The sequence below is a fragment of the Melozone crissalis genome, unplaced genomic scaffold, assembly GCF_028551555.1.
Source record: "Melozone crissalis strain CALT ecotype California unplaced genomic scaffold, PUWL_Pcris_2 ptg000018l_1, whole genome shotgun sequence".
NCBI lineage: Eukaryota > Metazoa > Chordata > Aves > Passeriformes > Passerellidae > Melozone > Melozone crissalis.
Window position 1 is genome coordinate 44,630,658 of NW_026535796.1, and position 13,024 is coordinate 44,643,681.

General features: G+C 45.0%; 1 protein-coding gene across 1 annotated transcript in view; it reads left to right on the plus strand.

Annotated features, from left to right (window-relative positions):
- The first annotated feature begins 381 nt into the window (after window positions 1-381).
- EML1 (EMAP like 1) overlaps window positions 382-13,024 on the plus strand; it is a 122,501-nt gene continuing 109,858 nt past the window's right edge. The window contains exon 1 of the mRNA XM_054275035.1: window positions 382-485. Within this exon, the coding sequence (XP_054131010.1) occupies window positions 458-485 (28 nt within the window). The 5' untranslated portion in view covers window positions 382-457. The remainder of the gene's footprint in view (window positions 486-13,024) is intronic.

Genomic DNA, 13,024 nt, shown 5'->3' on the forward strand with positions numbered 1-13,024 from the left:
TGCCCGTGGCTCCTCCGAGCCCCCCGGGAAGCAGGAGCGCCCTGCGGGTGGATCCCAGCCCCAATGCACAGCAATTAGCTCTGTTCTCCCGCCAGGATTTGCGGCTTAGCCCTTAAAAGCCGTTTCATAAATATTCGATGGCCTTTCCGACAGGGTAATGTGCCTCTGTGACATTAAAGAGGAAACTCTGCTAAGGGGAGGGATGACAACAAATTTATCCACCAATAGCACACTCTTTTGGCACAAAAGCACATTCTTATCTTTACATCCCATAATGAGAAGGCAGGGACGGGACTGTTGCTACAGCTCTCTGGGTGGGTAGATGTGCAGTGCAAGGCAAGGGTGGCTGTAAACTGTTTGATATTTTCCCCCCTCGCCTTTGCGAAGAGAAGCACCCGCGCTTGCGGTCCCGCAGTGGTTTCAGTCTGAGCCCCCGGTGAGGAGGACTGCCCACACCATGTCAGACTGCGAGGGACTGCCTGTGGGTAAGCGCCAGATTTATATTTACCCCGGGTCCCGCCGGCTGGCTCGCATTCTCGGATTGCAGAGGCACAGATCTCGTGCTTTCAGCGGGAGAGCACAAAGTGCCCGAGAGCACCGCGGGCGCTGGTGCGGGGCTCGGAGCCGGGCGCAGGCTGGGAGGGGGCACTGCCGGGATGCTGCCCTCAGGAACAGCGGCTGGGCAGCAGGAGGGGGTCTGGAATTCAGGCTGGTGGAGGACTGCTGGGTCGCTATCCGCAGGGATGATGGTATCGATGTCCTGAGCTCACCGAGGGGAGTGTGTGGGGATGGGATGGGATGGGATGGGTGCTGCGGGAGCAGGCGCTGTGTGTGGGTCCTGTTTGCTCCTTGATAAACCTTCCCGGATGGTAACGGACACAGCTAGGGCAGATAAATGGAATGCAAAGGGTTTGTTTGCTGAAAGGAAACAGAAATGTACATTGTTGTTAAAATAAGGGCATTGCACACTTTGCCTGCGTCTGGGAAGGAATCCTGTGCTGGAGCTTGGGGCTGTATCTGTCAAACTTCACTGAGCAGAGGAGTATGTCAGCAAGAAGCATGTTTCTCAGCTGGTTTTATAAAAACTTCTATAGGAACTGTAAATATTATCTAGGCTCCCTGTAGAAAAGGAAACTTGTCAAAATGATAGCCTTATTCTCTGCCAAGGCATTTTACTAATAAAGAGATGGACTACTGGAAATGCCTTTTATTTTTTATTTTATCATGACAAGCACTTATCTTTTCACATGAATATATATATGCAACATGTCCTGTGTAGCACTCCTGTTCCATTGGTCTGGGCATCAAAGATGAGGTTCTGGGCTAAAAAGTGTGGCTGGGGAAGGAGAAGGCTGCTGCAGTGTTTTTCTTCTTTCCTCCTCTCTCTGCTTCCATTTTACAGAGCAAATCCCAGGTCCAAAACGGCTCAGTCATAACTAGAGTGGAAAAATATAAATTATGTATATGGTGCAGAGTGAGCTGCACCATGCACAATTCTATGGGCTGTTGCTATCAGCTGAAGACAGGAGAGATGAAAATGAGTATTTCCTGCCTATCTGCTCAAGTGGGTGAACTGTTAACCAGCAAAGTTTCACTTCTACAGGCTTTGATTTTAAGGGCCTGGCCCCAGTTTGCTTACTAAGCACTTTGAGTTGGGGGTGGGATATTTCAGGGTGACAGGATCAGTATCAGCTGGCATCTGATATTAATGATGAAACTGATATTGAGAGTGCATGGCATCTTGTGTGCAGGAATTACTGATATCTCAATTACCTACACTGCTGAAAGCACCTTCGAGTTTTCTTCCAGAAAAACATTCATGGATGCATTGAGGGAAGGAAGCAATTTCCTATGGACAGGATGAAAAATAAAGTGATGTTTAGATGTGGATTAGAAATGTGCCAGAAACAGAGCAAAAATTGTTCTCCCAATAATTCTCCCATGCTGCTTCCAGGCCTGCTCCCAGGAAGCAGGGCTTACCTTGCCCCATGCCAGGGGAACCTGTCCCAAGGGACACCTGCTTCATGCACCTGGCAAAATATCCTGTACTTACAGACATGTGGATGCATTATATTAATATAAAAATGTACACCAAACCAGCGGTGGACAGAGGAATGGGGGTACTCCATCAGAGTTATTAAGCAATCTTAGTGAACCAGCTGCTGACAGCTTGTTTTTCGTATCAAGGAATTTTGAAATAATTCTCTTTGTGGCTGTTGCTCTTTGACTAGCTAGGTCAAAGTTTAAAACTTTAGCCATTTAAAACTTAACACTCCATAAAAAAAGTTGCAAAAAATCATCATCAAACCTTCTAATGCACTACTTAGTGTTCACTAGTGCAGAAATGCCCCTTTGCTGAATCCAATGAGCACAGCAAGGCTGGAACTGTACTTCCAAAATCCTTGGTTTTGAATGCAGCCAGATAATACAGCTACAAAAAGTTGGTGCAGTGACAGATATCATTAGCACTGCAATGTGGCTGCAGTCCAGAGCCCTGCTTCGAACACAAACCCTACAGCCCCGTGCATGTGCCCGTGTATACACATGCACAGGCTATAAATAAGTGTGGCCAAAGCTCAATATTAGTGTCAAGTGTAAGCAGTGCCTCAGTAACCTCTTTGCAAAGGGTATGCCTCACGAACAACCTGGAGAGTTGCACTTTGTCGTTACAGGAAATTAATGCCAGAGTTTTCAGACTGCTTGCAGCCTACACAAGAATGTGGCAGGAACAGCTGTGTAATTGTTCCCTCAGAAAAGCAGCTTGGGGGGAATGGCTGAATACAATCTTTGACTTAAATAGCTGGATATGATTGGCTTGATACGCCAATAATTTTTTAAGAGACTTTATTCAGTAAGAGTATCCTACTTCAGTGCTGGAAATGGTTATGCAATTTTTCATGATGAAAGCATTGGGTGTTTTTAAATTACTGGTTTCTGTTCAATTCCAGTGTGCCTGCACCCTTTCACTGTTGTGGAATGGAAAATTAAACATGTGATGCAAACAAAGTTTTAGTTTGTTGTTTGGATGTAGCACAGAAGATATTAAAATAGGATCTTAAATGCCAGAATGCAGATTACATGTAAGCAAGTGTAAAGTTCAATTCTGGATTGAATTCCTATAAAAAAAAAAAGACATTTGAAACGCTTTTGAGATTGAAAGTGAACACAATTCTAAAATTTACACTAATAATTTCCCATTGTAACACAGGGAGATAAAGAAAGAAAGATCAGTCACTTCAAGACAAATGCTCTCCTATTCCTTCCTCATTAGCAATTATTGACATAGAGATGCTATCCATTAGTGCCAGCTACATAGATTTCTTGTCACTCCTACAAGCAGATAAAAGAAAAGCACATCAATTATTTAAGTGCTTCCCTTGTGTGTATTATTTTCCTCTTGTAAGGAGTCGTGGCTCAGTCTCTGAACGGCTGCACCGCTTTTCATGCACCCAGCATTTTGATTAGGAATATATGAGTCATGATGGTTCTGCTTCTCAACACAAACCTTTTGACTTCAGAAAAATCTCTGAAGTCATGCAAGGGTTCTTCAAGTGCCTCTTTTCTTTCTTTCTTTCTTTCTTTCTTTCTTTCCGCTTTCAGCCCCAGACTGACTTTGAACAGCATGGGTAACTTCTTGTGGATAACACCACTGTTGAAATAACACAGGGTATTGAGCCATAACAGATGAAGATTATAATGCTGAAGAAGAACACCAGGAGTCTCATATATGCATTCTTTCTCTGTTATTTACTGCAACAGTGCTGAGAAGGGAAGAAACAGAACTGATGTAGCTTGTTCTGCAGCAGGTGGCATACGAATCTAAACAAATTTCCTTAAAATTCCTCACAACCTTTTATTGGCCTTGTTTCAGTAGAGGAGGAAGCAAGACTTTTCATGTGAAATATGTTCCTGACTCTTTAACTAAATACTTCCTTTCAGAGCTAAAATTACATGTTTCAAACATGTCTTTAAGACAGACTGGAGCCAGCTGATAAAATTGGTATTTTCCAAATTAGGATATCCCAGAAAAATATGGGAATTTAGATTTCCTGAAATTCAACACATTCTGCACAGTCATGGAGAGTCCATTTTTCTCAGCCAGAGAGGCTGTGAGTGAGCAAGGCCTCCAGCTCCCACATTGGACTGTCTCTAACAGCTACTGGGAATAAAATATGGCCCACATGCATTTCTGTCACAAAAAATCATCACCCAGCACACATGAGCACTACTCCTGTAAAATAAAATTGTCCTGCTTTCACATACTCATATTAGCATAGGACTGTGCTTGAAATTCACATTTCATTAGATTTGGTGAAGAAAGTCTATTTTTTTGCAGGTAACTCCATGTCTCCCTTTGGGGTGGATCACCACTTCTGCACCACAGTTGGCAGGGTGAGCCCTCAGTAAGAGGCAAAGGCTGAAATCCCCTTGCAGAGTGGCTGTGCAGACTGCAGCTAGTGCTCAGGGACGAGCAGAGAAGTGGGAAAGTTTTTCCAGCATATCAAGCCAGTGCTGTAGCTTAGGGATGAAATGGAATGACTGGAACACCTCAAGAGAGGGGTCTGCAGGATGAGCCACAGCTCCTGACTGCACTAAGCCCACCAGCACTGGCTTGCATGCTCAGAGCTCCCCAGGAGCAGCCCCTGCCAGGGGAAGGTGAGCCCAGGGTGATGAGCACCTGGCAAGTATCTGTATTATTCATCAGGGTTTGGGATGGATAACCACTTCACAGAAACTCTAATCTTAGTGTATGGACCCCTTGGCAAACTCATTTCCTTCTGCATTTAAGACATCAGCTTAGGAGATGAATGCTAGCTGTTAGAAGCAGTCACACATTTTCCAATACAGTGTTCTTTCATCACAAAATACAGATGTTACTAATTCAAAATGCAACATTTTGTTGACAATGACAATATATTAACACATTTCCAAAGACCATATTTTTGAAAATTGAAATTGAGTGGGAGCAAGACAGAAAGCCTTTGGATGCTCAGGTAAAATAAAATCAAATAAAATATCTGAGAGTATCGCCCCAGTTTGATGAAAATGAAATAGAAATACCAGAATTATCTTGGCAGATGGGAATCCTCCTTCTGACCAGCTCTGCTGCTCCTCCAGAAATTCCATGTGTCCTCAGTCTGTGAGCATTGCCTTGAGCAGCAGGGGCTGTGCATTCAGGGGGCAGACACTCATTATGATGATGATGAAGCAATCATGGTTTAAAGCTTTAGAGAGGATTTGGAACACGAAGGTCAGACAACCACACAAGCAAAAATTTAGTGACTGTGGTGCTCCATAAATCCATGTTTTGCAAGAAAAACCCCAGGAGTAGATTTATGCTGATGAGCAAGCCCCATGGGGACACACCAGGTTGGGAGCCTGCCAGAGGTGTGCCTGGAAAGCCCTCTCTGTTCATACAGTGTTTTAACACAGTCCCATGAGTCAAAATATTCAGGCTACTGTCCATGAAGAGTTAAAATCACCTGGGCGCAGCCTTCACATGGTGAGGGCTGAGCCTGGGTTAAGGAGCCTGCTGAGGAGGGGTTCCCACCTTCAGCCAGGGCTTTCAGAGCCTTAGGGCTGTACGGCTCAGCTGTGCTCTCTTCCCATGCACCTCCTTAGATGTTTTGTTGAGGGAAAAAGGGGCTTTTCCATTTGGGAGAAATCTGAGGCCTCCCAGACCACAAAGCATTTCAGTGCTGAGAAAGGGAGAGAGCTGGGAGAGAGACAGAGGGCAAGGAGCAGCTCCACATTGGCACTTGGGCAAAATGCCACAGATGGCAAAGCTAGTTCTTTGTCACCAAAAGCAAAGATGAAAGAAGGTGGTCCCTGTTGCAGCTCAGTCTTAGGGGGTTCTCAATAGGGGTTCAGCCTAGCTTAAGCAAATTTAGTGTACCTGTACACAGCTGGGTAGTACAACACCCCTGTGCCACTTATAAAGTGACATATTTCTGACAACTAGCTTAAAAGTTTGCAACCTCTGGAATTAAAAAAATTGCAATCTCTGTTGTTAGCTCTGTTTTTCTCCTCCAGCATGGGTGTCCTGCCCCTCGGGCCTGGTGGTGGTTCTGTGGGAGCTGACCATGTCCCAGGAGAGTCCTGAGATAGGCACTGGGTTAGTCTTCATCTCCCACCTCTGCCTTTAAAGTAGCAGGTGAGGTTTCCTTCTAGGCTAACTGGACTAGAACGAGACTACTGCACTAGTCTAACTTGACTACTTGTTCTAAGTAGACTACTGGGCTAGTGTAACCAGCTGGCAAGCAGGGCCTGTGCCAGCTCACTGCTTTTCTGAAGCAGAATGTGAGTGTGTGTGCTCTGTGCTGCAGAGGCTCCAAATGGGGTATTTGACCTAGCAGACACATTAACACCCATTTTCCTAAGAAAATGTTTGTTTGTTTGTTTGTTTGTTTGTTGGTTTTCTTTCTTTGAGGAGGGGTGCAGAAGGAGGACAGCTCTTTCAGGCAGTCAGTAGAGGCAGTACAAGTTTGCATGAACATTTTCAGCTGGTGGTTAAGGATCTGGTTAGGAAATACAGAAGATGCTGCCTCTTTCCCAAGTGCTCCTCCCCTCCTCCCCCATTCCAATGGGAGGATTTTTCTTATCTGCAGAAATAGTTGGAAGCTATAGTTTGTCCCAGGGTCTGTGAGCAAGAGCACTTGCACTGTACTGCACATTTCTGAGCAGTCTTATTCCATGATGTTTGCGGGAACTTTAGACGTGCAAAAAAACAACCAGACTGTGTTTTCTCCTCCTCTCCTCCATCCCTCATAACATCTGCAGTATTTCCAACATATTCTGTATGAAGCCATCAGCACTTAGAAGCCATAATTGCATTTAACAATGTCTGGAGCCTTCTCTTGCTGCAGACCTGTTACACAGGCAGTAATTTAGAGGGTGAGCCCCCCTTCCCTTCCTTTGCCATTCAGACTGCACTGAATGCTCAGTGTGCCCTCCCAAAAACCTGGCCAGTGCCCAGTCTCTCATCATTATATTCAGTTGCTTCCCTGTCCCTGTTATTTCTTTCCTTACAGACTGTGATCAGCTCCCTCTCCACGCACTTGTGGCTTCCACAATTAAATTTGTGACATTAGGGATTACCTCACATCTCAGACCTCCTCTAAAACTGACATAAAAGACTGTCAAGATCCCCCAAATGGGAAAGAAGCTCTGGGGCAGAGCATGGGCTCCTGTCAGATGCCAGGTGCTGGATGGACACATTCATAGTGGCCAGGATCAGTTCCCTGCAGGAGTCCTGGGTTTCATGGAGCAGCTGAAGTCACCCTTGAGCCAGCAGGGCACACAGGGACTGGCAGAGCTGCTCTTTGCCTCTGCACATGGTCTGTCACTCACACACATTGCTTTGGGAAGAAAAGCAAGCCCTTGCTCAGAGACCTCCAAGCTAGGCTCAGTGAGATGGTTGTGACCCTGCAGGAATCACCACAAATTCTGAGAAGACACTGTGAAGTACAATGCTGTTTCCATCACAAAACCCAGAGCATTTCAGAGGTGCCAATGGCTGATTTACCTCAGACAGTTTTTCCACACTGTCCAGGTGGGAACCCCTCAGCCCCACATCACTGCTCTCAGCACTGTTTTTATGGCTCAAATTTCCACCACCTCAGTGCTCCTTGGGAGAACACAGGCTCATCCCCATGAAGTATTATGAAGGCATGAAATTAAGTTTGGAGAGATGTTTGAAAGGTCCAAAATCCCCTCAAAATCCATTGATACTACCTGCAAACTTGACATTTCCTGTGATTCCCACCTCTCTTGCAGATAAATACACACTTACACACTTGTCCTTTGTGATGTGTTCTTTGTGGAGCTGCAGGATGTGATCTGGCTTTGCAATCACACAGTGCACCCAGAACACTTCCCAGTGACTAACATAGTTACTGTGAACATGGTAAAATCCTTGCTGCTGAACCACAAGGGGAAAACTCTTGCAGTCAGACAACTTGCCTGAAGAGCTCTGCTGAGGAAATAAGAGGAAGAGAGGAAGAGAGAGAGAAAGAGAGAGAGAAAGAGAGAGAAAGAGAGAGAGAGAGAGAGAGAGAAAGAGAGAGAGAAAGAGAAAGAAAGAAAGAAAGAAAGAAAGAAAGAAAGAAAGAAAGAAAGAAAGAAAAAGAAAGAAAAAGAAAGAAAAAGAAAAGTGCGCGCACACACACACACACACACACACAGAGCTGTGTGTAACACCTCTGAACACTTGATTTTTGAGCAGAGACTCAAAAATCCAAAGTGATGACAGCATCTCAGGTTGCACTTGATCATGTGATTATGAAGGACCTGACTTCAGGTTAAATTTATTATTTGCACATCTCCCACTCCTGCTTTGGGACCATGACCCAGATTCTTTGAAATCAAGCCTTTCCATTCAGTCCAATGAATAAGGATCACAGCTCTCAGAAATCTCAGCAATATCTTCATCCCCCTGGCCCACCAGTACAAATTGTGTCTGGGTCAGTTCACTGTACTCCTCAGAGCAGCAGCCTGTGCTGTGTGGTTGGTGAGATTTGCTGGGTGAGGCCCCACCAGCAGGCACTCATGGTGCATGGGAAGCACCAGGCATTAGTCACACTTTGTCCCAGCACAATTGCTCAGAGAAATGTATTTTTATTTGCACTAATTAAAACTTAGTGAATGTTTCATATTTCCCCTACTGAAACATTGCTAGATATGACTCAGCAATGGCACACAGAGAGCTATGGCTGCAGAATTATTCAGAGTTTATATGTGAGAGACTGAGGTACATCCAGATTAGGCCAAAACCAGTTCCCAGTGCTGTGGGTGTGTAATTGGAGATGCCAAGGAGCTCCTCTTTCAGAGCACCCAGCACACCACTGTATTTCACATATTCAAGCTCCATGGGCAGCTGTGAGCACTGGGCACGTCCATAAATCAGATCTGTGGCCTCTGCTCCAGCATGAGGAGATGAGGAACCTGCCATTGGTGACCATTTGGGAAAACCTGGCTTCCCACAGCTGCTCCATGGATCAGCTCTTGTCCCTTCAAGGGCTGCTCTGTGGCTGCAGCACAGATGCAATGCAGTTCCCAGCAGAACTTTTCCAGCTAACTTCAACTGAAATTGTCCTTGATCTTCCTGGAATGCTGTACTTTACCATGTTCAATATCTTCTAGAGGTGAAGCTGAGATGTTATGGTAAACAGCATATTGGAAACACATACGTCATGAAATACAAGATACTTGGACACCTCATTACTAGATCTCTAGCATTGAGTATACTTGCTGTAATTATAACTTGATATTTCAGCAATTGCTTGGAGATGCTCTGCAATGTCAATAGCCTCACACACAAACACTTCTGATATAGGAAACCAGTCCTTGGGACACTAAATCTGTCATTTTCTGCAGCTCTTTATCTCAAATCAGAGGTTCCCAGGTTCATCTTGTTGCTGTGATAGTCAGCTGGCCTTCTGACATCCATATGACTTGGGCATGATACTGCAGTCTCTTTGTGCTGGAGGCATATGGGCCACATGTGGAAAGGATTTTGAGAAGGAAACTGTTATTTCCTGCATCTACCATAAATTCCAAATGGTATATTCAGGCATAGGTGTTCAAAACCAGACGGTGCATTGATGAAATGGAAACAATTATCTGGGAAACCTCATTTGAACTGTTTGATTATTCTTAGTGCTGCCAACTCTTTAATGTTTATCATGAGCCTCTTAAAACTTGTTTTAATTCTTTTTTTTTCCTAAAGCCAGGTTTCTTGGGTCATGATTTTTTTGGTGGCTGTCAAAATGTCTATGCACTTTCTGTTTTCACACAGTCAGCAACACATGGGGCTTGTTATGCCACCGGAGACTGGGGATTTTTTTGCAAAGATGCTTTGGTCAGGTATTCAAACATCCAAGGCTTAGGGAGAGGCATCATGTGGGGAAGTGTGAGAGAATCTGCAGTGTCTGGAACAGATATGGTAGACTCAGGCCTACAGTGTTCACATATGGAGGATGGAGAATAATATTTCTCTACCAAAAGCTGTCTTTCTAAACACCAACCACATTGCTGCATGTTTTCATTTTGAATCATTTAATGAAAAAATTGGAAAACTCCAGGGAAAGCATTCAATCTGCTCACAGTTGTTCACAGGAGGAGTGTTTGTTTTCTCAGCAAACTCCTCTCCTACAATTATTTGGTTTCTCCTGGCACACAGAGGAGCTGTAGAGTCTTTTTGCTGTCCTTTACTATTCCCTGCCTACTCTGATGTCCAATAAAGTGGGAAGAGTAAGATGACATTTTCAGTATTCTCCACTACACTGGAAGGAGCAAACCACAGACAACTGACCAGGTGGAACATTTTCGTTGAGGCATGGTGAGTCTCATCCCCTGCTGTAGGAGTTTCTGTGCTCAGGCCAATCAAAACATAACCAACACCAGCAAGGATGCAGCACCACTTTTTCCTTTGGGGATGCAGAGGGATCATCAGACCCTGAGCAAGAGCATCTCCCTGCTTCATTCTGCCTTTGGGATTTCAGCAGGACAAAGCCAGCTCCTGAGGTAGCACATGTGCTCCTGTGCCACATCTCTCATTCCCAAGGTCAGGGGTCCCTGCAGAGGAGGGGAGAAAGAAGAGCACCCAAAAAAGCAGGAGAAAACTCACTCTGGCTATGAGACACAGCCAGCCAGGAGCTGAACATCTCAGTTTTGTCCAAGGGGATGATACAGAATTAGAAAATACTTGTTTGTACTAAACAGATTTTATTTTCTCTCACAGAAATATGCCTCAGAGTTGAGCACGTGCATTTGATTCCTTTTCCTACTGAAGTCCAGCAGCTGGGTTGTCCTAAATAATGGTGCCAAATCTTTAAAGATTTCCTTGTTCTGAGATGATTGCTCAATTGACAATCTGCCTCGTTAATCAAGCTGCCTTGAGGGACAGCGGAGAACTGGAGACAAGGGGATGTTTTAGTGAGTCCCACAGAGAGTGAGAGAAGGCTGTGGCAGGAGCCTTGTCCATCCCAGCAGGGCCCCAAGCCCACCCAAAGATCTGCTCTGTGCCACCTGGAGTGCCTGGGCTCCCAGAGCTGCTCTGTGCCACCTGGAGTGCCTGGGCTCCCAGCCTGCTCTGTGCCACCTGGGTTCCCAGAGCAATCCCCAGTGGAGCTGTTTGTAGTGAAGGGCCAGCACAAGGAGATCTAATTTATTTTCCACCACTTGGCACAGTGCCTTCCCATGGGCCACCCTGCTCACCAGCCAGCCCTGGAGAATGCCAAGGGGTGAAGGCAGCTGGGCAGGCACCCTCCAGTGCAGCTTCTGCAGGCTTGGCCTTGCTCTCCTGTGTAAAATCACTTGTGACCTGCACTGAGTCCCAGACCTGTCCTCTCAACAGCCCATAGCATCTGATGAGCCCATGTACTCAAACTTCAGTGTTGATCTAATATCTAATATCTATAAAAGGTGCAAAAAATCAGAGCAGTGCTAATTACTGAGCTCAGGCTATGGTCAGGGATAGTCCCAGGCTCCTGCCCAGAGAGGGAGGTTAACTTCAGTTCAGTCAGAGTTATTAGACCCCTGTTTCTCCTTCCATTGTTTCCCAAAACCACTTACCAGAACTGAGTTATCTTCCTTGTCTAAATTTTCTGGCTACAGATGATGTTTGGCTGCCTTGTCTGTACTTTCAAGGCCTTATGCTAAATTTAGACAAGGAGGAGATTCTTCTCCTCTGGACCTTCATTTGTGGGTTACTCACTGAATGCTGCAGGCACAATGTGAGCTAAAATCCCATTTGCTGCACAGCCAAGTGGGTTAGGGCTGGAAAATTGATTTCTTCTTGCTACCTACCAGAGCTCCACATGCCCTTCATGTGAAGGGCACGTGCCTTGTGCCCTGAGGGATGCTGCTGTGGGTTTCCAAAGAGTCAGGATCACCTTTTTCTTTTTTACATGTTACCTAAGACAGGCACTTAAAAATTCTCTCTTCAACTGTGTATGGGGACCTCAGGAGAGGCTAAATAAATTATATCTGTGCTGCAGTGTGGTGATCCCTGGAGACTCTTCCTCTGGGACCTCTCTGGCCTTTCTTCAGTTCTTCGAGTCCTGCCCATCTGCTGCTGCCTTCCTTGTTCTGCCCACCAGCAAGCCTTGGGAAAATACCTTGATTTTATCCAGAGAGGAAAGAGGGAGCATCAAAACACCAATTGTAAGAATTCATGGGAGAAATGTTTTTGCATCTGAATACTCATGAAGTAGAAGTACAAAGTAATCTTCTGTTCTCAATGAAGAGCATGAAAAAAATTCTTTGTACTTATGAACAGAAAGCATCTTCTACTGTTTTAGCATCTTTAATAAAGGTGTGTTTCTCCAGTTCTTATGTGATAAGCATGGAATTCTAGCAAGTATCCAGTGATGACACAAACTACAATAGTGAAATATGATCCACTTGCTTGTGTCACTGAAACCTCAGAGGGGCATTACAGCTTCAGCAGGGTTCATTTGAGGCATGCTACTTAAGGTAATAGGGCTGGACAATCTCATTAAGATTTATTTCCACCCCATTTAAGCACGGGTTCAAAAGTACAGCTGGAGCTGTACTGGCTTTATCTTTGGCTTACAGAAGAGATTGGAAAAAGAGGTAAACAGAAAACACTCGCTCAGCCAGGCCATGAGACTGCAGTATAGAGCAGACACAGGCTTGTGCCAGGCTTGGAGGCTGAGAAAATTGGAATAAACTTTTCATCCTTATTACATTGCATAGGCTTTTTCCTTCTGTTTCCCCTGCCATGGAATTTAGGAGATATTGCATCATTCCATTAGGGAGAGGGAGGCACAAAACAATTGCGTCTGCTCTTCTTTAATGGTAGTTCACCATGTTCACTGGATTTCTTCCAGACCTGAATTTGTCTGTACCCATTAGGGAAAAGTATTGGTTAGGAAAAATACATTTTCAAACATTTCAACTTGTGTTGCAGATTCCCTAAGCAGTCTGAGATGATTACAAAGCTCCCAGCACATCAGGCTTGTCCTCCCACAGACCACAGTATTGATGACAGTAATCCTTC